The sequence below is a fragment of the Esox lucius genome, chromosome 19, assembly GCF_011004845.1.
Source record: "Esox lucius isolate fEsoLuc1 chromosome 19, fEsoLuc1.pri, whole genome shotgun sequence".
Lineage (NCBI taxonomy): Eukaryota > Metazoa > Chordata > Actinopteri > Esociformes > Esocidae > Esox > Esox lucius.
This window is the reverse complement of record NC_047587.1, coordinates 19230947-19256608: the sequence shown is the minus strand read 5'-3', so window position 1 is coordinate 19256608 and position 25662 is coordinate 19230947. Positions and strand designations below refer to the sequence as shown.

At 44.9% G+C, this 25662-nt stretch overlaps 1 protein-coding gene across 1 annotated transcript in view; it reads left to right on the top strand.

Moving 5' to 3' along the window:
* The window catches only part of LOC105022175 (genetic suppressor element 1), a 29613-nt gene extending 4352 nt beyond the window's left edge, over positions 1-25261 (top strand). Inside the window, exons 2-15 of the mRNA XM_020056571.3 lie at positions 4608-4784; positions 5359-5561; positions 15799-15971; positions 16460-16654; positions 17515-17676; positions 18554-18843; positions 18979-19237; positions 19862-20421; positions 21186-21298; positions 21392-21662; positions 22034-22147; positions 22289-22936; positions 23100-23203; positions 23302-25261. Coding sequence (XP_019912130.3) covers positions 4610-4784; positions 5359-5561; positions 15799-15971; positions 16460-16654; positions 17515-17676; positions 18554-18843; positions 18979-19237; positions 19862-20421; positions 21186-21298; positions 21392-21662; positions 22034-22147; positions 22289-22936; positions 23100-23203; positions 23302-23439 — 3405 coding nt within the window. The 5' untranslated portion in view covers positions 4608-4609 and the 3' untranslated portion in view covers positions 23440-25261. The remainder of the gene's footprint in view (positions 1-4607; positions 4785-5358; positions 5562-15798; positions 15972-16459; positions 16655-17514; positions 17677-18553; positions 18844-18978; positions 19238-19861; positions 20422-21185; positions 21299-21391; positions 21663-22033; positions 22148-22288; positions 22937-23099; positions 23204-23301) is intronic.
* The last annotated feature ends 401 nt before the right edge of the window (positions 25262-25662 follow it).

Here is a 25662-nt window from a genome sequence, read left to right as displayed (position 1 = left end):
ACTAATACATTCTGTCTCATCCCACTCTAACAAAAACAATACGGTAAAGTGCTATAGGTGCTGAATGTATGCAATCAATAATGCATGAATATGGCTCTGGATAAAGAGAGTCAGCTAAATGACTCAAATGTATGTGTGTGTGTGTGTGTGTTCCCTTCTCTTCCATGGTGTAATCACAGAGAAATAAATGACACACATACATGCAGGGTTAATGAGCATGGGTAGGGTAATTGCTTGTTCTCTGATCCTAATTATACACACACGCACACACACACACACGTACGTGTACACAGACACACACTGGCTTTTATCAGCTGAGAGGGCAGAGCTATTCCCCTCCCACACTGTGTGTGTGTGTGTGTGTGTGTGTGAGAGACAAATACAGAGAGCAGTGTTCGTTTTTGTGCTTGATCTGTCTAGGCTGTGATGTTTTCCACTCTCCACCGTCACTAATCAGCTCCTGTCCCCACACATACTTAGGAGTCAGAGGTGAGAGGTCACTGTCATGGCCCCTGCAGCAGACAGGGCTGATGGGTAGGGACTCCGTATTCTTAGAAGTGGATAAGAATGACTGGGGATGAAAGAGGGAGAAGAGCGGAGGTGTGCTAGGGCCGGAGTAGGCAGGAAGGGGGAGTTGAAGGGAGAAAAGCAGGGGTAAGGAGGGAGAGAGGGAGAGGGAGAAAGGAGGGGGATAGAAGGAAGAAATCACGTGACAGTGTAGCAGCTGCATGACTGAAACGGCTGATATTGGAGGAGAGAAATGAGACAGAGAGAAAGAGAGACAAAATGTGAGAGAAAGAGGGGAGAATAGAAGACAGAGAATAGAATAGAGAATAAGAGAGAGAGAGAGAATGAAAGAGACAGGAAACGTGTAGAAGAAAGAGCAAGTATGAAAGGGAAAGAACCCTTGAGGAAAAAGATAATGCAAACAAGAATAACAGGGAGCTGGTGAGTGTGATTGTTTTTTTTTTTCTGTGAGTGTGTGTGTGATGAACTTCTATCAATGTGCAGTTGGAGACAAATATATATATAGACAGATGTTGTTATTCTAAACATCTAAACAAGTGTTTGCCCACCACATTTAGAAGAGAGACAAACATGTCATGGCAATAATTGAAAACTCACTGAGGACAATTGCAGTACTTTGCTGCAAAGTCTTTGGCCAATGGTAACTGCAGACAAATGCTTCATGTAGCCATCAGTGAGCTTGCTGCACCTTTCTACTGTCAGCTTGACCAGTCCAGCATCTCTTATTAACCATTCCTCTAGAACAGTCCAGCATCTCTTATTAACCATTCCTCTAGAACAGTCCATTATCTCTTATTAACCATTCCTCTAGAACAGTCCATTATCTCTTATTAACCATTCCTGGGTCATTTCACTGGTCCAGTTTTTGGACACTGGGTTGAATTTCGCACCAAATTTCCTATATTTACCTATCACCAAAGGAATTGTTCAAACAAAGTAAAACTTCCAACAATCAATCATAGGTTTCTTTGCAGCCTCTGTTACTGGGGGCCTTGAATGTGTGCAAGACATCTTGACATCAGTAGATTATCAGGGTGTTTCGGAGTGTGATGTTTATTGCAAAGTCCAAAAACAGTTTTTCCGTTGAAGAATGTTGGCTTTCCAGCAGAACAACAACCCCATACACACATAAAAAGCACCCTGGGGTAGTTCAAGAGTAAACGCTCAGCAAGAGCTGAAAACAGCACTTTAAACATTCAAGAATTAGTGCAGTTTGTTGCTGAAGAGTGGACCAAATTGCCAGTAAAAAGGTGCAGTAAGCTCATTGATGGCAACAAGAAGCATTTGTTGGCAGTTATCTTGGCCAGAAGCTGTGAAACCAAGTAATAGCAATGGAGTGTCTTAGATATTTGTCCATGGAATTTTCTAAATTACTATTCTACACATAATAAACATTAAGCAATTAATTTAATTAAGCAATCTAAAAAAAATCTGTTATGCAGTATGGAGACCAAAAAATAAATAAAAAAATAAAGGTTAATAAAGGTTTGAAGAATTAGATAATTATGAGTGCAAGGGTGTCTATATATTTGTCCGCATGTGTGTGTTATGTGGGTGCTGTGTGGGATTGTGACAATAATGTGTGTCTTTGTGTATGTTTGTCTGGTGGGTGATGTGTCAATGTGTATGTGTATTTGTGTGTGAGAGAAAGCAACCTACTATGTGAGAGAGAAAAGATAAATGAGCCAAAGAGAGCCTGCAAACGGAATATCAGTTCCTTTTCGTTTTGTTAACTGATGTAACACACAGGGGAGCGCACTCAGAGAACCGAGATTGAAATCATAATCCCAAGTTATTCCTCTTGAAACCCAGATGAAAAAAGGATTTGTTTGTTTAACCTAAAGAATAAGCATTTGTATAAAGGATTGTTGACATCAATTGTACATTTCTATCTAAATACATGAGTGGGCAAACTTAAAATATTGTCTTACTGCATTCATGAGAGTTTGCCTCTACTCAAGTCATAATATTTAATCCATAGGTGTTACCAAGCAAAAATGTGTTTCATGGAGTGTTATTGCTTGCTCTGAATGAATAATAATAAAGTAACTATCCATGAAATTTCGGTTTGTAATAAATGCCAATTTCTCACAAGCAGAAATTGGCATAGAAGGTAAAATAAAGAATCGCAGCCTTCCTCTTACTCAGCATTAAAAATCCTGTAAATCACCAAAGACGGTGACAATCAGTGCAAATTGGATCAGATTTGTAGTGTTTTAGATTTAGTCGTGTTCACACAATTTTGGAAAGTACAGATTCTTTTTCGTCCTAATTGCCTCCCCAGACAGTTTAGCCAATGTTTCCGATGTGCACGTTATTCTCAATAATAATAATTTCATGACACACACTTTCAAACGTGGCAGTTGTCAAAAAACATCACCACACACATTACCAACAGCAAAATGTGGCAAAACATTAAGTAGCCCTTTTCCCAGATCAGCGCTAAACTAGAAAACAATGCATGTTAATAGTTAGTCAGCTATGCAAAAAGACAAAGAAACATAATGGACTAGTTTTGAGACGTTTACATGTACGTGAATTATGATGTCAGATTTGCTTTACAGAGAGTAGTGAAACAGACAGGGATGAGGAACACTGTGGTGTTGAGGCAGGCTGTAATGCAGGAAGGGAAAGAAAGAAGAGAGGTTAGTTTGTTGTTTGGCAGTGCAATCAATATATTTTGTGCATAATAAAGGCCTAAATACGCTTGCCAGATTTTTTGAAGTAGGTTAAAAAAGGAACTGTAGTCAAATACTTGTACATTTAAATGTTGCTTATTTTCAGAGAGTAGTGATATATTGAATAAATATTGGTTGTTACTGGTTAATAAATGACAATTATGTACATATATAAATTGTTTATTGTCACACACTGTATATCCACAGTGGTGCAATTTCGCAGTTTAAAATACATATTTGCAGTGCAACTCATATGAGATAATAAACATGATTGTGATTAAAAAGATAACAGATATCAGTATGAACATTTTCAAATAATATTTGTTGTGAAATTGGCGTCCAGTCCAAATGAACTGTTTTGGAGGAATGACCTGATGTTGATGTGGTGTAATTTATAGAAAATTACACTAGGCCTTTCCTAATTATAGACCTGGACAAAAAGGAACAAAATTATATTGTTTAAAAATGTAATATATTTTGGGTTGTATTAATGATTGTTCAACTTAACACAATCGTCCAGATGTGTTTTTATAGTTTACCACTTTTTTTTACCTCTACAGGCCTGGTTGACATGCTGTTGAATATTATGTTAAACAATATATTGAAACTGTTTTTTTTCCTACCAAAATATGATACTACTCATAATACACAGCATGCAGACAAATCATCATGCACGTTAAAAAATTAAAAAACATTCTCTGAAGGACCATTTTATGGTGGGGTTTCATGAGGAATCAGTCAAAGTCTGTATTTACAAATACTAGTATTTGTAAATCAGTGAAAAAGATCTAGATAGGTGACAGATAAGAAGGATAGGAGTGAGGAAGACAGAGAGGGAGAGGGGGTGTGACGCCTCACTTCACAGGCTTTGGTGTGTGTTGTGTGTTGGGGATGGGGGTTGTGTGTTGGGGATGGGGGTTGTGTGTTGGGGATGGGTGTTGTGTGTTGGGGATGGGGTTGTGTGTTGGGGATGGGGGTTGTGTGTTGGGGATGGGGGTTGTGTGTTGGGGATGGGGGTCGTGTGTTGGGGATGGGGGTTGTGTGTTGGGGATGGGTGTGGGGAGGTACAGTGTATGAGGGAGTGGTTAACTCCAGTTCTAATAGCTGTATGTGGGTCACTGGGAGGGCAGTGAGGGAACACTAATAATGATAGGAGTGTGTTTGTGTGTGTGTGTGTGTGTGTGTCACGGCTATGACAGACTAACCAGACCGCTGACCTTATACCTGACCTCAGTGTCAGTTCCCTCTTGCTGTCTCCGAGCCGTCTCACACACACACACACACACACACACAAACTTGTATTTTTTACCTCACTCCGTCTTTAAAACACAGATAATGTTTTATTATGCATATCATTTCATTCTGTTTTGTTCTTCCATTCCTCCCTCTGTATCTCTTCAGGTATGAGCCATGAGTCAAGGTCTCTGTCATTAGGAATGATCTCCACAGCAACTCGAACCACGGCGACGGTCTGCCCTCTCACCCCACTAGCCAATGGGAGTGCGGCTGCTCAGTCTGCTCACTCTGGATTTGCTGCTGCCCTTCGTCAACTGGCCAAACAGGCTGAGGACCCCAAAGGTGAGACTAATGACCCCACCTTATAACTAAGGGGAGCAATAACATCTGCTGAATACAAAATCCATCATAAACAGCCGTCAGCATGCTCTTCCCTTTCTTTTACATTGACCTGACGTGACATTCCTGTATGAATGCACACGTGTGCGTGTTTATATGTGTGTGCACGCACATGCGTAGGTGTGTGTTGGGCTAGTTCCTAATGGAGGTAATTACCTGCAATTACACTCTCCATCTCTCTTCCACTTCTCTCTTCCACTTCTTTCTTCCACTTCTTTCTTCCACTCCACTCTTCCATTAGTTTTTCTGGCATCACTTCCTTTATCCCCCTGCACACTCTCTCATTTACCTTTCTGTCTCTGTGCCTCTCGGAGGAGCACCATTAGCTGCTTTTTTGAGAGTGTGTCTGTTGATTTGTAAGATGTCTTGTTTTTACAGTAATGGCTTTCTGGTGGCTTCTCTGTCTTGCTGTTCTCCCTCTCTCCCTCTTTCTCCCCTTCCCTCTCTCCCTCTGCTCCTCCCTCTCCTCTTCCCTCTCCACCCCTCCCTCTCCTTTTCCCTCTCCACTCATGCCTAGGTTGTTCTCCCACTAGTCAGTCTCCAGTCTCTTCTCCTGCCACCAGTCTTAGTTCTCCAGTCATCACTCCTAGCAGGGGTTCCTCCGGGTTGCTCCTGACCCCAGGTGGGGGATCCAGCCTTCCCTCCAGTCCTCCTGTTGTCACTATCGCCCCCACCTCCTGCATCACTAGCAACATCCTCTGGAGGAGACAAGGACTCCAGGTAAGAACAAACCAACACAGAAGCTCAGTACTCTCCTCTTTCTTCATCTCCCCCTGTCTTTCTCTCTACATTAGACGACACAGGGGTCAATGAGCAGTGAAGGTTTCTACCTCTTTTTTCTCTCTCTCTTTGTCTTCCTCCTGCTACCACTTTCACCATTAAACAAATAGTCCCAACACTCATCAAAGTCAAAATGTCATAATCACCCGTCCTTCATCTGGCTTTTTTCTATGTTTCATCTCGCTCGGCTCTCTTTTTGCTCCATCTCCCCTATTTCCTTTAGTCAGTCATGATGTGTTCTGTGAGGAGAGAGAGAAAGAGAGGGTGAAAAGGGCTGAGGGGGGGGGGGGGGGGGTGGAGACGCGAAGCACTGCCACACTGGCACATTGATTTAATACTTGATTTCCAAAGCTTTCTCAAAGGGGTTTTACATTGGAGGACAGCAGAGATGACACGTCTCTTTACAGTTTTTACAGACACAAAGTTCAGATGAGTTTTCTGTTTTCACAGGCTAACGGAAACTCAATCAAGCCAATTAGCACACTTGACTTGCCACATGAGCCCAGATTGAAATTTATCAGTTTTAGTGGGGTTTCTGTTTCTCAGTGGATCAGCGTTGCCTCAGCCTCACCCAGTGGACCCATTTAAGATATAAAACCGGTAGCTATCTCCTACCTGTATGTGTTGTAGGACAACAAGAACAAGGTGCTTTGTGTGCTTGTTCCAGTGTCCCAAGTGCACTATGTGTATGTGTGTTTGTATTGAAGCTGGAGTGAGGAACAGACCCCCTTAGCAGTGTGTCTCCCCTCACAAAGAGCACTCTGTCTGGATCGATGTCCTACCCTGGGGCTCCTAGAGACGGACTGTCAATGGAAGAGAAAGAGACCAAAGAGAGAGAGGGTTAGACATAGGGAGGAAGGGAAGGGCTGAGGGGGGAACTGAGGGTTCTGATAGTAGAACACCACCTTCATGTTCCAGAGACTCTACTGAATATCTAACATATGTTGTATTATTGTGTAGCTCCGACTGGTCATTTTCAAGGTTGTAAGTGCACCTGATAGCGCAGATTTTCCAATGACATCTTTGCTCAGCTTGTGGGCATTTTCCAGGGAAACTAAACAGTTAGTTTTGTTGAATTCAAGAGACTCTTGATTTGATTGAGTTACGTAGGAGTTTGTAGCTACAACCATTTGGTCATGGTGATTGTCTGTGAATAGACACACAGGACAGATTCAGGACACAACTCAGGACAGATTCAGCTATGTCACAGTCTCTGTGTGCCTGAGCAGAAAATGCAGATGAGCTGGTTCACCTGGCTCTCCCCTTCTGGATGATGTGCAACACACGTTTGTGTCACAAGCGGTTTGATATTTACAGACGTCTTAGTGACGTTTGTATCGTTAGGGCGTCCCACTTCGGCAAAAAGACAGCAAATAACGCATTCTGGCAAGGCATTTACTGTAATGTCTTATATTGCCTGTTTCGCTAAAATGTGTACAGATTATATCATATATACAGTGGTCATATAAAGTTATGACCACTGACAGGCTATGTGAATAACACTGATATTCTCATTATTAGGGTACCTGTCAGTGGGTGGGATATACTAAGCAGCAAGTGAACATTCTGTCCTCAAAGTTGATGTGTAAGAAGCAGGAAAAATGGGCAAGAGTAAGGATCTGAGCGACTTTGACAAGAGGCAAATTGTGATGGCTGGACGACTGGGTCAGAGATCTCCAAAACTGCAGCCCTTGTGGGGTGTTCCTGGTCCGCAATGGTCAGTACCTATCAAAAGTGGTCCAAGGAAGGAAAAGCAGTGAACCGGCGACAGGGTCATGGGCGGCCAAGGCTCATTGATGCCCTTTCATGGCAACGGTATTCCCTGATGGCATTGGCCTCTTTCAGCAGGATAATGCGCCCTGCCACAAAGCAAAAATGGTTCAGGAATGGTTTGAGGAACACAACAACATTGAACAAAAGATCAATGTGTTGACTTGGCCTCCAAATTCCCCAGATCACAGTCCAGTCGATCATCTGTGGAATGTGCTGGACAAACAGGTCCGATCCATGGAGGCCCCACCTCTCAGCTTACAGGACTTAAAGGATGTGCTGCTAACATCTTGGTGCCAGATACAACAGCACACCTTCAGAGGTCTAGGTGATAATGTTATGGCAGGTGGTGATAATGTTATGGCTGATCAGTGTACAATCTGTCCTGGGACAAGTATACAAAAAGTGTTAGTTCACTCAGTTATATTTATACAATGGACAGCATAGGTCATAAAAATAGGAATTCTAAACCATGCGTTGTATAATCTTAGTTTAGGCTAAACATAAGCTCTGTCTGTCATGCACCACTATCTTAGTTTTTTTATAACACAAATTTCTTTGCAGACTTTGATGTTATAGATCATACTTTTCCATATTTCTACAACTGCTGTGCCAGTCTATCTTGTTTAAAAGTAGAGAAGAGACTAGATGTATCACTTCTTGATTTTATGAAAAAATATTGTTATGATTCAGAGTATACATTTACACTCATTTAACATAGAGATCAGATCAGCCATAATTACATAGCAAGTCATGCAACCAGGGGTCTCTTCACAGTCCCCAAGCCTAAAATAAAAGCATGGGTAATGTGCAGTACTATCTATAGCCATGACAACATGGAATTGTCTTCTCAAGTGAGCAGTAAAATCACATAGGTACTGGATAGACAGTGCCTTCTGATAGTATTCAGACTACTTAGCTTTCTTCATAGTTTGTTGTGTTATAGACAACATTTTTAATTGATTAAATTCATTTTTTGCCATCAATCTACACACAGTACCCCATAATGACAAAGCAAGAACAACTTTCTAGACATGTGTGCCAATTTAAAATATATAAATATAATATCTCATGTACATAACTATTCTGACCCTTTGCCAGGACATTCCATATTGAGCTCAGATGCCTTCTCTGATCATCCTTGTTTCTAGAACTCGATTGGGGTCCACCTATGGCAAATTGAATTGATTGGACATGATTTTGAAAGGTCAACACCTGACCATAGTGCATGTCAGAACAAAAACCAAGCCAATAGGTCCAAGGAACCCTCTGTAGACAGATTGAATTGTGTAAAGGCGTAGATCTGGGGAAGGTTATATGACATTAAGGGATATGACATGCTGAAGAACTCTGAGAGCATGTCGAAAAGGATTCTCTGATGAGCCCAAAATCGAAATGTTAGGCCTTAATGCCAAGCGCTAGGTCTGGTGAAAACAAGGTACTGCCCATCACCTGGCTAATACGGTGAAGAATGGGTGTAGGAGCGTCGTGCCATGACCATGCTTTGCAGCAGAAGAGAATGGGAGACAGGTGAGGGTTGAAGCAAGTATAAACAGACCAAAAAACAGAAGTCTTTGAAGAATCCAACCTGGATAGGACCTGACACTGCGGCAAAGATTTATCTTTGAGAAAGAAAAAATCCCAAAGCACACAGCCAAGACAATACTGTAGTAGATTCGAGACAAGTCTGGGAATGTCCAAGAATGGTCCAAGAGAGTCCTGAGAGGCCACAGTGAGATCACACTGACACTAGAGACCAGAGGCCACAGTGAGATCACACTGACACTAGAGACCAGTGAGGCCACAGTGAGGTCACACTGACGCTAGAGACCAGAGAGGCCACAGTGAGATCACACTGACGCTAGAGACCAGAGAAGCCACAGTGAGATCACACTGACGCTAGAGACCAGAGAGGCCACAGTGAGATCACACTGACACTAGAGACCAGAGAGGCCACAGTGAGATCACACTGACGCTAGAGACCAGAGAGGCCACAGTGAGATCACACTGACACTAGATACCAGAGGCCACAGTGAGTCACACTGACACTAGATACCAGAGGCCACAGTGAGTCACACTGACACTAGATACCAGAGGCCACAGTGAGTCACACTGACACTAGATACCAGAGGCCACAGTGAGTCACACTGTCACTAGAGACCAGAGAGGCCACAGTGAGATCACACTGACACTAGATACCAGAGGCCACAGTGAGATCACACTGACACTAGATACCAGAGGCCACAGTGAGATCACACTGACACTAGATACCAGAGGCCACAGTGAGTCACACTGACACTAGATACCAGAGGCCACAGTGAGTCACACTGACACTAGATACCAGAGGCCACAGTGAGTCACACTGACACTAGATACCAGAGGCCACAGTGAGTCACACTGACACTAGATACCAGAGGCCACAGTGAGTCACACTGACACTAGATACCAGAGAGGCCACAGTGAGTCACACTGACACTAGATACCAGAGAGGCCACAGTGAGTCACACTGACACTAGATACCAGAGGCCACAGTGAGTCACACTGACACTAGATACCAGAGGCCACAGTGAGTCACACTGACACTAGATACCAGAGGCTACAGTGAACTCACACTGACGCTAGAGACCAGAACGAACGCAGCGAGACAGAGTATGATTGAAAAAGACTGTCAGCTTGATAGACAGATCGGTAGATTTCAAAGATAAATGAATTGGGGTAGTAGAGAGGAGGAGGTGTTTTAGGATGTCCCCTCCTGCCCTGATCTTGACATCCTCTGACGTATCAGAAACGCTTTTCCACATGGGTGAGCTTTTAGCTCACAGTAGAGAGGTCACCCGCCATCCATTCCCACCCCCCCCCCCCCCCCCCCCCCCCCCCCCTCCATTCCTGCCTCAAGGCTCTTAGAGCTATTAACCTGGGAGTTTCCTGTTGTGACCTTAAAAGTGATGGTGTGTGTGTGTATTTGTATGTCAGACATGACAGAGGTGTTGGGGTGGTGATGAGAGTATTGCTGGCAGGGGAGTCAGTGATGCGTGTTGAATACGCAAGAGGGTGTGTGTGTGTGTGTTTGCGCATTAGCTTATCTAAGATTTATTTAATCCAAAATAAATAGATCCTAGAAGGGTGCTTGTCTTTATGAGAACCTTGTTTTGTACGGTACAGCTTTTATGGTTGTAGGTAGAACCCAAATGGTTTCCTGGTACATTGTTACTGCATGACATCCATGCTGTGATGAGATGGGTGGAGTATTTAACCTTTTATATTTTATAGAGGTGGCATATGAGAAATATTGAGCTAAGGCTTTTTGATACTTAATTTTGGCTTTTCATTAGTGTAAATAGCCTTCCTGTTTGTCATGTTTGTACACTGCAAATTACATTGAGTTCCTTGTATATCTATGCATTTTTCATATCCTTTTTTATATATTTTGGGGTAATATTCACACTATTTAGACAGTTATAAAAGTTGGAATATAGATAGGTGAGAGACAAAGGTTGGAGCAGGAAATTACACCATAATCTCCATTGAGGAGAGGGTTTGTATGTCTAAGCCAGTAGCGTGACTACTAGGCCACAGGCTTGCATTTAATATATTGTAATATCATACTAATATTATATTAATATATATACAGTATCTCACAAAAGTGAGTACACCCCTCACATTTTTGTAAATATTTGATTATATCTTTTCATGTGACAACACTGAAGAAATGATACTTTGCTACAATGTAAAGTAGTGAGTGTACAGCCTGTATAACAGTGTACATTTGCCATCCCCTCAAAATAACACAACACACAGTGTAATAACACAACACACCCCTAAGTGAAAATGTCCAAATTGGGCCCAAAGTGTCAATAGTTTGTGTGGCCACCATTATTTTCCAGCAATGCCTTAACCCTCTTGGGCATGGAGTTCACCAGAGCTTCACAGGTTGCCACTGGAGTCCTCTTCCACTCCTCCATGACAATATCACGGAGCTGGTGGATGTTAGAGACCTTGCGCTCCTCCACCTTCCATTTGAGGATCCCCCACAGATGCTCAATAGGGTTTAGGTCTGGAGACATGCTTGGCCAGTCCATCACCTTTACCCTCAGCTTCTTCAGCAAATCACTGGTCATCTTGGAGGTGTGTTTGGGGTCGTTATCATGTTGGAATACTGCCCTGCGGCCCAGTCTCCGAAGGGAGGGGATCATGCTCTGCTTCAGTATGTCACAGTACATGTTGGCATTCATGGTTCCCTCAATGAACTGTAGCTCCCCAGTCCCGGCAGCATTCATGCAGCCCCACACCATGACACTCCCACCACCATGCTTGACTGTAGGCAAGACACACTTGTCTTTATAATCCTCACCTGGTTGCCGCCACACACGCTTGACACCATCTGACACTATAAGTTTATCTTGGTCTCATCAGACCACAGGACATGGTTCCAGTAATTCATGTCTTTAGTCTGCTTGTCTTCAGCAAACTGTTTGCGGGCTTTCTTGTGCATCATCTTTAGAAGAGTGTTCCTTCTGGGACGACAGCCATGCAGACCAATTTGAAGCACTGTGCGGTGTATGGTCTGAGGACTGACAGGTTGACCCCCCTCCCCATTCAACCTCTGCAGCAATGCTGGCAGCACTCATACGTCTATTTCCCAAAGACAACCTCTGGATATGATGCTGAGCATGTGCACTCATCTTCTTTGGTTGACCATGGCGAGGCCTGTTCTGAGTTGAAGCTGTCCTGTTAAACCGCTGTATGGTCTTGGCCACCGTGCTGCAGCTCAGTAATAGCCTAGGCCATCTTTATGTAGAGCAACAATTATTTTTTTCAGATCCTCAGAGAGTTCTTTGTCATGAGGTGCCATGTTTAACTTCCAGTGACCAGTATGAGTATGAGAGCGATGACACCAAATTTAACACACCTGCTCCCCATTCACATCTGAGACCTTGTAACACTAACGAGTCACATGACACTGTGGAGGGAAAATGGCTAATTGGGCCCCAATTTGGAAATGTACTCATTTTTGTTGCCAGCGGTTTGAACATTAATGGCTGTGTTTTGAGTCATGTTGAGGGGACAGCAAATATACACTCACCTAAAGGATTATTAGGAACACCTGTTCAATTTCTCATTAATGCAATTATCTAATCAACCAATCACATGGCAGTTGCTTCAATGCATTTAGGGGTGTGGTCCTGGTCAAGACAATCTCCTGAACTCCAAACTGAATGTCAGAATGGGAAAGAAAGGTGATTTAAGCAATTTTGAGCGTGGCATGGTTGTTGGTGCCAGACGGGCCGGTCTGAGTATTTCACAATCTGCTCAGTTACTGGGATTTTCACACACAACCATTTCTAGGGTTTACAAAGAATGGTGTGAAAAGGGAAAAACATCCAGTATGCGGCAGTCCTGTGGGCGAAAATGCCTTGTTGATGCTAGAGGTCAGAGGAGAATGGGCCAACTGATTCAAGCTGATAGAAGAGCAACTTTGACTGAAATAACCACTCGTTACAACCGAGGTATGCAGCAAAGCATTTGTGAAGCCACAACACGCACAACCTTGAGGCGGATGGGCTATAACAACAGAAGACCCCACCGGGTACCACTCATCTCCACTACAAATAGGAAAAAGAGGCTACAATTTGCACGAGCTCACCAAAATTGGACAGTTGAAGACTGGAAGAATGTTGCCTGGTCTGATGAGTCTCGATTTCTGTTGAGACATTCAGATGGTAGAGTCAGAATTTGGCGTAAACAGAATGAGAACATGGATCCATCATGCCTTGTTACCACTGTGCAGGCTGGTGGTGGTGGTTTAATGGTGTGGGGGATGTTTTCTTGGCACACTTTAGGCCCCTTAGTGCCAATTGGGCATTGTCTAAATGCCACGGCCTACCTGAGCATTGTTTCTGACCATGTCCATCTCTTTATGACCACCATGTACCCATCCTCTGATGGCTACTTCCAGCAGGATAATGCACCATGTCACAAAGCTCGAATCATTTCAAATTGGTTTCTTGAACATGACAATGAGTTCACTGTACTGAAATGCCCCCCACAGTCACCAGATCTCAACCCAATAGAGCATCTTTGGGATGTGGTGGAACGGGAGCTTCGTGCCCTGGATGTGCATCTCACAAATCTCCATCAACTGCAAGATGCTATCCTATCAATATGGGCCAAAATTTCTAAAGAATGCTTTCAGCACCTTGTTGAATCAATGCCACGTAGAATTAAGGCAGTTCTGAAGGCGAAAGGGGGTCAAACACAGTATTAGTATGGTGTTCCTAATAATCCTTTAGGTGAGTGTACACTGTTATACAAGCTGTACACTCACTACTTTACATTGTAGCAAAGTGTCATTTCTTCAGTGTTGTCACATGAAAAGATATAATCAAATATTTATAAAAATGTGAGGGGTGTACTCACTTTTGTGAGATACTGTATATATTATATCATATTATTCCAGACCCAGTAAGTCCTATAAAAAACATCACATTTTCTGATGGTTGAAAATATGTCAACAAGGAACGATAAAGAAGCGACTCCAGGATGCTGGCCTTCTAGGCAGAGTCCTTCCTCTGTCCAGTGTCTGTGTTCTTTTGCCCACATTTATCTTTTCTTTATTGGCCAGTCTGAGGTATGGCTTTTTCTCTGCAACTCTGCCCAGAAGGTCAGCATCCCAGAGTCGCCTCGTCACTGTTGACGTTGAGGCTGGTGTTTTGTGGGTTCTATTTGATGAAGATGCCAGTTGAGTTTCTATTTCTCAAACTAGACACTAATGCATTTGTCCTCTTGCTCACTTGTGCACAGGGGCTTCCCACCCGACTTTCTATTCTGGTTTGAGTCAGTTTGTGCTGTTCTGTGAAGGGTGTACTACATTGTGTGAGATCTTCAGTTTCTTTGCAAGTTCTCGCATGGAATAGCCTTCATTTCTCAGAACAAGTAAAGACTGACAAGTTTCAGAAGAAAGTTATTTATTTATGGCCATTTTGAGCCTGTAATTGAAACCAGAAATGCTGATGCTGAAAATACTAAACTATTCTGAGGAAGGCCAGTTTTATTGCTTCTTTAATCAGCACAACAGTTTGCAGCTGTGCTAACATAATCGGAAAAGGGTTTACTAATAATCAGTTTGCCTTCTAAAATGATTAACTTGGATTAGCAAAAACAACGTGCAATTGGAACACAGGAGTGATGGTTGCTGATAATGGGCCTCTGTACACCTATGTAGATATTCCATAAAAAATCAGCCATTTCCAGCTAAAAAAGTCATACGCAGCATTAACAAAGTCTACACAGTATTTCTGATCAAATCGATGGTATTTTAATGGACAAAATAATTGTTTTTCTTTCTAAAACAAGAAGACCCCAAACTTTTTAGGGTACTGTATATCATGTCAGCCATTGTCTCTTGTCCTGTCAGACATCCCTATTCTTTTTAGAACAATAGGAAACTGATGTGTAACTACGTATGTTGGGACACACACATAAGGGATAAAAGACAAGCACATGCAAGAGCAGATAGGCAGATGAAAGGGAGAAGGCTTTTACTTCTGTGAAGACATGCGTACATCTGAATGAACGGTTTGCCTCTTCACCTGCCTGTTGTCTCATCTGTGTCTGGGGTTCAACTACTTACACTGTCATTAGAAGACTATGGAATGTTGTTCTCCAAGTAAGACCAGGTTTTACTCTCATATCAGACGGCTCCCTCAAATGACGGTGAAGACTCACAATGACACAATGATCCTCCAGAAGCAGCACTATTACCACACAGGAGCTAAATGTAGGACAGCAGTTTTGTTGATAACAGTAATAACACATTTGCCAATGATGTTTCTAAACCCCTGTGGTAGCATCAAGGCTTTACACTGTGACCAGGGAGCAGAGACCAGCGTTTTGGCAAACCAGTCACAACCCATGTTTCACCATATCCAAGTCATTCCTTGTTTTAGCCAATAATAGCTAGCTGGGAGGTCAGTCTTCAGTATTTTTCATCACTAAACAGGCTTGTACATTTGTATTGATATTTACAGTGTACTAGGTTCCTATTCAAGAAGCCTTAAAACACCAAATGTTAAAATTTGCTGAACTTTTTCTCCACATTCAAGTGCTTCTGAAATGTCAATCATACACACAAGATTTGGGTCACAACGAATAAAAATGAACATGCCATCAAACATTTGAATTAGTTAACACAAGTTAAATTTGTATCAAAAACGTGTCACAATTATTGGCACTCATGCGTTTAGTGCTTTAGTGCTTTCCTTGCCAATATAGGGCTGGGTTCAGGCTTCCGAATTGGAAATCCTTTTGTTATAATAATAAAAAAAAGCTGTGTGACTGAAATTATCAAAACAAACGCATGAATACACAAACAGACGTAGGTTTCTTGTTTTCTCTGTGTCTCTCTCAGCCTACGTCAGGGGCTTGCAGGCTGGGCAGGGAGAGTGCCGGGGCGGAGACCAGGCCTTCCCAGGAGAAAGGGGCTCATCCTTTACCATCTCAACACCTTCTCGCTCACCCCTCCTACCCCTTCGGCCTCAACCCCAGCTCTGTCATGCAGGACCGACGACTACAGGGCCTCAGGTGAGTTGCTTTACTTGGACACTGTCACAGTCCAGGGCAGTTCAGCTGCCAGAGCACGGTGTAATGCCAGGGTGTGTCTGTGTAATGCCAGGGTGCGTCGGTGTAATGCCAGGGTGTGTCTGTGTAATGCCAGGGTGTGTCGGTGTAATGCCAGGGTGCGTCGGTGTAATGCCAGGGTGTGTCGGTGTAATGCCAGGGTGCGTCGTGTAATGCCAGGGTGCGTCCGTGTAATGCCAGGGTGCGTCGGTGTAATGCCAGGGTGCGTCGGTGTAATGCCAGGGTGCGTCGGTGTAATGCCAGGGTGTGTCGGTGTAATGCCAGGGTGTGTCGGTGTAATGCCAGGGTGCGTCGGTTCACTTCCCACGGTGGGCCGTTAGAAAAATGCTTGTACTCACTTTGGTAGTTTTCTAAATTACTTGCTTTAACTGTATATGCACTATCCTCTGTTAAATTTGCAATCTGTTCGCCCACTCCTCCCTCTCCCGTAGTCTACCTGGCCAGGTCCACCCAACGGCTCCCTCAGGATCAGTCCCAGAAGAGTACTTGAGAGGACTCCGTCCCTTCACAACCTCAGATGACCTCCGTCTGCCTTCATTACCCCTGGGGCTTGACCCTGCCACCGCTGCCCATGTTACTGCTGCAGCTGCCTTCTACCACCCTGCCTACCTGCACCACCTACACAGGTCAGTCTATAGACCACCCTGCCTACCAGCACCACCTACACTGTTCAGTCTATAGACCACCCTGCCTACCTGCACCACCTACACAGGTCAGTCTATAGACCACCCTGCCTACCAGCACCACCTACACAGGTCAGTCAATAGACCACCCTGCTTACCAGCACCACGCTACACGGGTCAGTCTATAGACCAGCCTGCCTACCTGCACCACCTACACAGGTCAGTCTATAAACCACCCTGCTTACCAGCACCGCCCTACACGGGTCAGTCTATAGACCACCCTGCCTACCTGCACCACGTACACAGGTCAGTCTATAGACCACCCTGCTTACCAGCACCACTCTACACGGGTCAGTCTATAGACCACCCTGCCTACCTGCAGCACCTACAGAGGTCAGTTTATTGACCACCCTTTTTTTTGTTACAAGATCTGTAGGAAATTGATATATGGCTTCAAAATCGCCCTCTAGTGGCAACAGTGAGATATTACAGTCAGTGGTGCTGATGGCTTGCTAGGGTGTTGTGGATGGAGAGGGCAGAGGGCAGATGGCGGTAGCCCATAAGTTTTCTAACCTTAACCTTTAATTTACCTACTCTTAATTAATGTCTTAACTTAACCAACAAGTTGTTTTCTGTTAACCCTATTCCACCTAACCTAACACTTCAAACACTCAAAAGTTAAATGTTTACTTCCACTTTATATATAGTCCTGAACCCCCTTTTAAAACATCAGATTATGATGTGAAATTATTTTATGTTGTTTGATATGTACCTTATTGAATGTACCTCACAGAAAAAGTGTGAAGGTTGTATTGGTTTGCATCTTCCTACCTTCCCTTCGCTTCTTGTCTCTGTTTGCCCAGAATGGAGGAGTCTTTGTGTCTGTCTGCACTGAGGTCTCAGTTCTACTCTGTACCAGCAGGGGGGGCCTTTCCCCCCCTCCACGCCTCTGCCCTCCACATGCACCTGCCTGGGGCACGCTACCCTGGGGAGCTTAGCCACACACACAGTGCACTGGCCGAGAGGTAAAGCACATGCGTAAAACTTCACACACACACACACACACACACACACCTGCACTTGCCCTGAAAGCTGATACCTTTTGGAAGCTTAAACATACACATCACATTGGCTGACACACACACACACACACACACACACAGTTTGTAATCTCCCTGCAGGAAAGGCATAGGCTGCTGACTGTGTGATATATTTAGAACACACCGCAGTGTGTTGTCATACACACCGACTCACACACTCACCAATAACCATATTGTGCGGGGGTTATTGTTTAGTTTCCTATACTTTGTTTATTTGCTCTTGGTCACTCATGGTATGTGTGTGTGTGCATGCGCGTATGTAGGTGAATGTGTGCATATGTAGGTGTATGTGTGCATATGTAGGTGTGTGTGTATGTAGGTGTGTGTGTGTGTGTGTGTGCGTGTGTTTAACAGTGTGTGATTAATCTGCCCCATGATGGGTGTTGCATCTCTCAACCTTTCTCCCCTGTGTCTCTGGTGTGTGTGTGTGTGTCTGTGGTGTGTCTGTGTCACTGGTGTGTGTGTGGTGTGTCTGTGTCACTGGTGTGTGTGTGTGTGTGTGTGTCTGTGTCACTGGTGTGTGTGTGTGTGTGTGTGTCTGTGGTGTGTCTGTGTCACTGGTGTGTGTGTGGTGTGTCTGTGTCACTGGTGTGTGTGTGTGTGTCTGTGGTGTGTCTGTGTCACTGGTGTGTGTGTGGTGTGTCTGTGTCACTGGTGTGTGTGTGTGTGTGTGTGTGTGTGTCTGTGTCACTGGTGTGTGTGTGTGTGTGTGTGTGTGTGTGTGTGTCTGTGTCATTGGTGTGTGTGTGTGTGTGTGTGTCTGCGGTGTGTGTGGATGGGTATTTTTTTAACTCCCCCACAGACTACAGATGGAGGAAGAGCTTCGCCAACGGGAGAGGGAGCGCGAACGAGAGAAACAGAGGAAGCATGAGGCAGAACGGGAGAGAGAGCGGGAGAGAGACATGGACAGGCAGAAGGAGAAGCAGAGGGAGAGAGACATGGACAGGCAGAAGGAGAAGCAGAGGGAGAGAGAGAGGGAGAGACAGATGGTGAAAGCGGTGGAGAGCCAGTACCTCGCTGGGCTGAAAGCTCTCACGGTTCTGCCGGAGGACAGGGTCAGTCCTGGGGAGAGGCTGACACCTAACAGACTGGGTACGGTACACACACACACGGACCGCTTGGTTTCTCATTAATTAAGCTCCAGATATTCATTTCAAAGTAAAGCCCTTCCTCCATACAAATCATTTCATTGGGTTGTGTTTTTCATTCATTATCTCTTTCCCCTAGATAAGTCCACACTCCCTCCCCTCCCAGTTCCCAAACCTCTGCAGACAGGCCTCCACTCTTCCAAGGGGTCAGCCTCTCACTCCGTGCCCAGCCTAGTGCCCTCTCAGACAGGGAGCACACACACTTCCTCGGCCTCTGCCAGTGGGCTCCATGGGGCACTGGCCTCTGCCATGATGTTGCAACAGGCCAAAGGGGATGAGCGTTGGTTGTCGCGGCAGAGAGTTGGAGAAGGGGTAGAATCTAGGAGAGATTGCTACAGGTGAGTCAGACAATCAGACAAACAACAACCAATTGAGAAATGCAAATGTAATTTCCTCAGTAGTGTGTGTTTCAGTGTCCTCTGAAACAGACTGTCTACTCTGCTGATGCCTGTTTGTTACTGCACCATCCAAGTTAACTGGGATCAGAACCAGTGCACCATAAAAACGTTTGCATCTGTTCATGTTTTACTAAGCCGGTGGGAACCAAGAATCCCCACAAGGATAGTTAAACAAGGAATATGTGACCTTTTTCACCAGCACCAGAATGAAAAAGGTTAGGTTTAGTGTTGAAATTCCATTTAAGGGTTTATGTTATGGGTTAGGTTTAGGTGTAACAGTAAAGTGTGGTTAGGGTTAACATTAGTGTTTCGGAAAGATAGGAGTTTGAATGGGAATAACTTTATGGATAGAGATTCCTAAATCTTTCTAGAGGGGACAAAACATTTGACCTTCTGGAGACATTCTACCCCATGAGGAATAAAGGCTCTTTTTGGCATAGGGGTTAGGTTTAGGGATAGTAAAGTTTAGGTTAAAATATATGTATTATTTGTTTGTGTGGGGGTGTCCTGAATGATAGTATATCTTTAGGTTTGTAAATGTGACTGTGTTTAATGTCTTAATAGGTCCAACACCAGTCTACGTGAGCCACTCAACAGAGAAACTCAACCCCACCTAGGAACCCCACCTCCACTCATCTCCCCCAAACCTCACCCTTCTGTAACTCCCACCACTCTCTGGAACCCAGCCTCCCTCACAGTGACCCACCCAGACCCCCGCCGCAGGTTCAACAGGCCTGTTCCTCCCTCCCGCCCCCCTCCTGGCTTAACCAGAGCAGAGCGGCAGCCCAGCTGGGAGAGGGGTGAGGGCCCAGAAAGGTTCCCCTCTTTTAGGGGAGCAGTTCTGCAGGAGCCAGTCCTCCGGAACAGGGCTGAGCCAGAGAAATCAACCCACGATCTCCACCACCTCCACCAGAAGGCCTCGCTGCCCCACTCATCACCGAGCCCCAGCCTTGACCTCCGGGTCCAGTGTCCAGCCAGCCCCCCCTTTCTTTACAGGGAGCCCCAGAGGTGTAAGGGGCGAGGCCAGAACCCAGTGGCCTACGATGAGATCCCCCAGCAGCACCACAGACTTGTCAGCAAGCTGGACCTGGAGGAGAGCAGGAGGAGAGAGGCCAGAGAGGAAGGTAGGAGGATAGGGGATGTAACAGGAGGAGAGAGGCCAGAGAGGAAGGTAGGAGGAGAGGGGATGTAACAGGAGGAGAGAGTCCAGAGAGGAAGGTAGGAGGATAGGGGATGTAACAGGAGGAGAGAGGCCAGAGAGGAAGGTAGGAGGAGAGGGGATGTAACAGGAGGAGAGAGGCCAGAGAGGAAGGTAGGAGGAGAGGGGATGTAACAGGAGGAGAGAGGCCAGAGAGGAAGGTAGGAGGAGAGGGGATGTAACAGGAGGAGAGAGGCCAGAGAGGAAGGTAGGAGGAGAGGGGATGTAACAGGAGGGGAGAGGCCAGAGAGGAAGGTAGGAGGATAGGGGATGTAACAGGAGGAGAGAGCCCTGAGAGGAAGGTAGGAGGATAGGGGATGTAACAGGAGGAGAGAGGCCAGAGAGGAAGGTAGGAGGATAGGGGATGTAACAGGAGGAGAGAGGCCAGAGAGGAAGGTAGGAGGATAGGGGATGTAACAGGAGGAGAGAGGCCAGAGATGAAGGTAGGAGGATAGGGGATGTAACAGAAGGAGAGAGGCCAGAGAGGAAGGTAGGAGGATAGGGGATGTACTGTAACAGGGAGGACATATTACAACATAAGAGCCTGACATTAGCAACATGGACTGCCTGCACCAGCGACTATTAAAATCCATGGACTCACTATTGGAAGTTGTTCTGGATAAGAGCTTCTGCTTACTGACGTTGGTATGTTCTTTCCCTCTTCCTCGCTACCCTCTTTTGTTCCCCCAGGGTATTACTATGATCTAGATGACTCATATGATGAGAGTGATGAAGAGGAGGTGAGGGCCCACCTCCGGAGGGTAGCACAGCAGCCCCCCCTAAAACTGGACACATCGTCAGAGGTAACACACACACACACACACTTAAAAATGATCACTGTCACTAGCATTGATATTTGTATGGTAAGTCATTCTCCCTCATCTGTGTATCTGTAGAAAGTGTGTTTTCTGCGTGTGTTTGGCCTGACCACGCTGGGTCACCGTGACCAGCTACTTCATCAGAAAAGGAGGAAGAGGAGGAGAATGCTGAGGGAGCGCAGCATCTCCCCTCCCCCTGTAAAAGGCAAGAGGAAGGCAGAAGTGGCCACTTCCCCCCTCAGCACGGCTCTCACCTCGGAGGAGATGAACTGCACCCCCAAACTGGAGGACAAGAAACAGTTCCTTAATGTGCTCAGCCTGGCCCATGTGTCCAGCCAGCAGAGAGCAGGTAACACAGCCTACTAGCACTACACCCTTATTGTCCACTTACTGACTCAACACCAGGGTGACTCAACACCAAAGGTATTCAACACCAGGGTTATTCAACACCAGGGTAACTCAACACCAAAATTACGCAACACCGTGGTGCCTCAGCACCAAAGTTACTCAACACCAGGGTTACTCAACACCACTCACTGCTTTTCATCCTCCCCTAATGAGTGACCTGACTTGAACCTGAGATGAGTGCAATTAACTACCAGAGTGAAAAGAAAATATAGCAGTGCTTTAAAATGTTAACAGCCTTGTAGTACTATTATGAAGTCCAATTATCCCATGCCCACCCCTTCCCCCCCATCTCCCCCCCAACTCCCTCTGTAGATAAGGAGAAGGTGGAGGGGTTGCTGAATGCTGTAAAGCTGAAGACTGTGACATTGGACACCATCCGATACAACCCTTCACCCCTCTGTTGCAGCCCCCCTGTTCCCTCAACTGGTAAGGCACACACACACACGTGCATACACACATACACACACACCTGCATTAAAACATACGCACGCATACATATCCACACACACATATCCACATAAATACATATCTACACACACCAGATCCATACTGTCTTTGTGTTTTCAGGGGACTCCTCACCTGTTCTCCCTGTCAGTGAGTCCAGTGGACTCCATTACCCAGACTCCCCAAGCCCCTCCCCCCCATACCCCCATTATCTTGATAACCTCCACACAGACGCCCCAAAACGGCATATCCATAGCCCTCCACCCCGCCACCCCCCTCCCCTTGTCCCACACCTCAACAAGCCAGGAATAGACAAAGGTTACCCAGCTAAGAGGCTCCAGGACCTCCAGAACGGAGAAGGGCAACGTGGCCAACCTCCCCAAACAAAGGCCGCCCTGGCTGGGAAGAAAATGCCGTGGGAGACGTTCACCCCAGAGGTCTTCGCCCAACACTTTCACCAGGCTGTGTTGCAGTCTACCCACAAGACGCTGGGTGGTTCCACCGTCATTCCAGAGTCCAGCATAAAGTCTGAGCCTTCAGCAACCTATAACATCCCCCCACCGAAGGCACCGGCCCTTTTCCGCACCCCCCCACACCCACTCACCAATGGGCATTACCTCGGCACCTCCCCACCGCGCCATGACCCCGAGGGCGCATGGGATGAGCTGTCAGAGGACGAGGAGGAGCAGGAGGGGGAGGAGGAGGAGGAAGCCCCTAGGAAGTGGAGGGGCATAGAGTCAGTCTTTGAGGCGTATCAGGAGTACGTGGACGGTGAGTTTTCCTTTGGGAGTCAAATAAAACGTGGTACCTCTAAACATACATCTAGACTTCTATTCCCTCTCTCCTTTTCCTGTCTTCCTCCACTCCTTCTGTGGCCCCATGCTTCTGCGTCAATCTCCTGTTGCTTATGGTCTCTTCACCTTGTCCTCCTCAGAGCGCGGTGTGGAGAGACAGGTTCTTCACAGTCAGTCCAGGAGGCTGGAGTCCCAGAACTACACTCTCAGTCTGACTGCTGAGCAGCTGTCCCACAGCATGGCGGTAAGAACCTCCTGAGGTTCCGTCAGTCTACCCTGGCATGCACCGATCGCCTCCCCGGCTCTTTTAGGAACTCTCTCCCTTTATCCCCCTTTTTCTAGGAGCTGTCAAGTCAGAGACAGAGGGTGAGAGAGGAGAGAGAGAGGCTGCAGGCTCAGCTGGAGCACTTCAGGAAGTGCCTAACCCTTCCCAGCGTGCACTGGGGCAGGGGACAGGTCCAAGGTCGACCCCCCAGGTGACCGCATGCCCTGCTCCTGACTGAAAGACAGGACACCCAATGGATTCAGTCACATGCAAAGACGGAACAGTGGAAGGAAAGAACAAAGAAACTTGAAGCAGGGAGCCAAGTAACGAAAGATGGTAGAATGGAAGGGAGAAAAAGAGGACATGACAGACTTCAGACTCTATAGTGTGTTCAGACTGACTGCTGTTAAAGACTACTCCAGGTTTAGAATAGGCTCTGCTTTTAAAGACTACTCCAGGTTTAGAATAGGCTCTGCTTTTAAAGACTAGTCCAGGTTTAGAATAGGCTATGCAGTTAAAGACTAGTCCCCAGGTATAGAATAGGTTATTCTGTAAAGAGATTAATATTAGAACCTACGTTAACCAATCTTGGAAATGAATTGACCAGGCAGTTCTAGGTCCTCCTTATTTTAATCTGTAATTTGGAGGGGTTTGGAAGCAACCAATAGCCTGCCCTAAAGGGAATGCACAACCAGTAGCAAGTAAACCAATGGGCTGGAGGGACTTGAATCAGCCAAGATGCACTTAAAGACCTAGAAATTCTACTAGTGATCATACTGGTGATATTACTGTTAGAACTAGAGTATGTAGTGCTGTAAACAGGTATTACTGTTCTGGAGCTTAAGGTTTATCATGAACTTGCAAAAACACAATTTTAGAGTATGTAAGACAGTGTTCCTTTAATGTAATAACTAAAGGTATTGAACATTTAAAAAAGGTTTATCTTTTAAAAAAGGTTCTATACTATTATGTCTGGATAGGTTTCAAAGAATGTTGCCATTGATAATGTATATACTAAGTAGCCCTGAATTATTTATGTTTTTATTATTTTATAGTTAAAAGCCTGCTTTAGAATAGCAATTTGGTAATAAAAACAATATGCTTGGGATATTTGTACTGCTGCTGGTCAGTATGAAATATTAAAAGGGCCGTATGTGGACTGTCTTTGAGGAAGGCATTTTGGAGATGCAAGGAAGAAATACTTTGGTGGGAGACAGAAAATCAAATAATTTGATAATGATAGCAACCTTACTAAGCACCAAGTGAGTATAACCTATATATCATTCAAGCAGTCTTCTGCCACATGACAAAAGTGCCAAAGTCACCCCGCCCATCATAGACTAAGTCCCCATGGTGACACAGGTTTTCCTGTGTCAGGTCAACTCTATACAGCCTGTTGACTCAAAACTCACCTCTCTACATCCTGTTGACTAAAAAACTTACCTCTTTACATTCTGTTGACTCAAAACTCACCTCTCTACATCCTGTTGACTCAAAAAGCAACCCTTTACATCCTGTTGACTCAAAACTCACCCCTTTACATCCCGTTGATTCAAAACTCACCTCTCTACATCCCATTGACTCAAAACTCACCTCTTTACATCCTGTTGACTCAAAACTCATTTCTTTACATCCTGTTGACTCAAAACTAATTTCTCTACATCCTTTTGATTCAAAACTCACCTCTTCACATCCTGTTGACACAAAACTAATTTCTCTACATCCTGTTGACTCAAAACACATTTCTCTACATCATGTTGACTCAAAACTCACTTATCTACAGCTTGTAGTTGACAAACTTTCTCCCACCGAAAAAAAGAAAACAGATAAAATCACATGCTGTGATATAGTTTTAATTGCTGTAATTTCAAATATTTTGCTTACATTAGGCCTATCATGTAATAGATTATTTAGTGACAATTAACTATTTATGGAAATTCTGTCATTTCCGGATGAAAAATAAAAGGTTTGAAAAATGTAGCGTATATCTGGATAATTTTAAGATGGATTGTTATCAATAAAATGAATCATGTTGAAGTACGAGTCATCTTTGACAATATTTTACTTTTCAGACTGTTTCATTTCCTGCACTGAAATTATTTAATTTCCAGATCAGTGCAGATAGAGGACAGAAGGAAGGAAAACTGCTGTAGAGTACTCTGATGAGGTGTCTAACCAGATAATAGCATGCAATTAATCTTTTCTGCAGGCCAGGCCTGATATGACACCTGAGTTATCTCTGGTGCTGGTCAGTCTTGTTTTATGAAATATGGTCAACATTTCCGTTAGCAACTTACATTAATGAGTACAATGAAAATTGTGATTTCTTTATCACTTTTTAAAAATGAATGTGCAGTTTTTTTGGTCAATTATCAAACTAGCTAACCCTCATCTACACCAAACAAAATGCAAGTGGGAGTGAGCAGACTTCAGGAAGA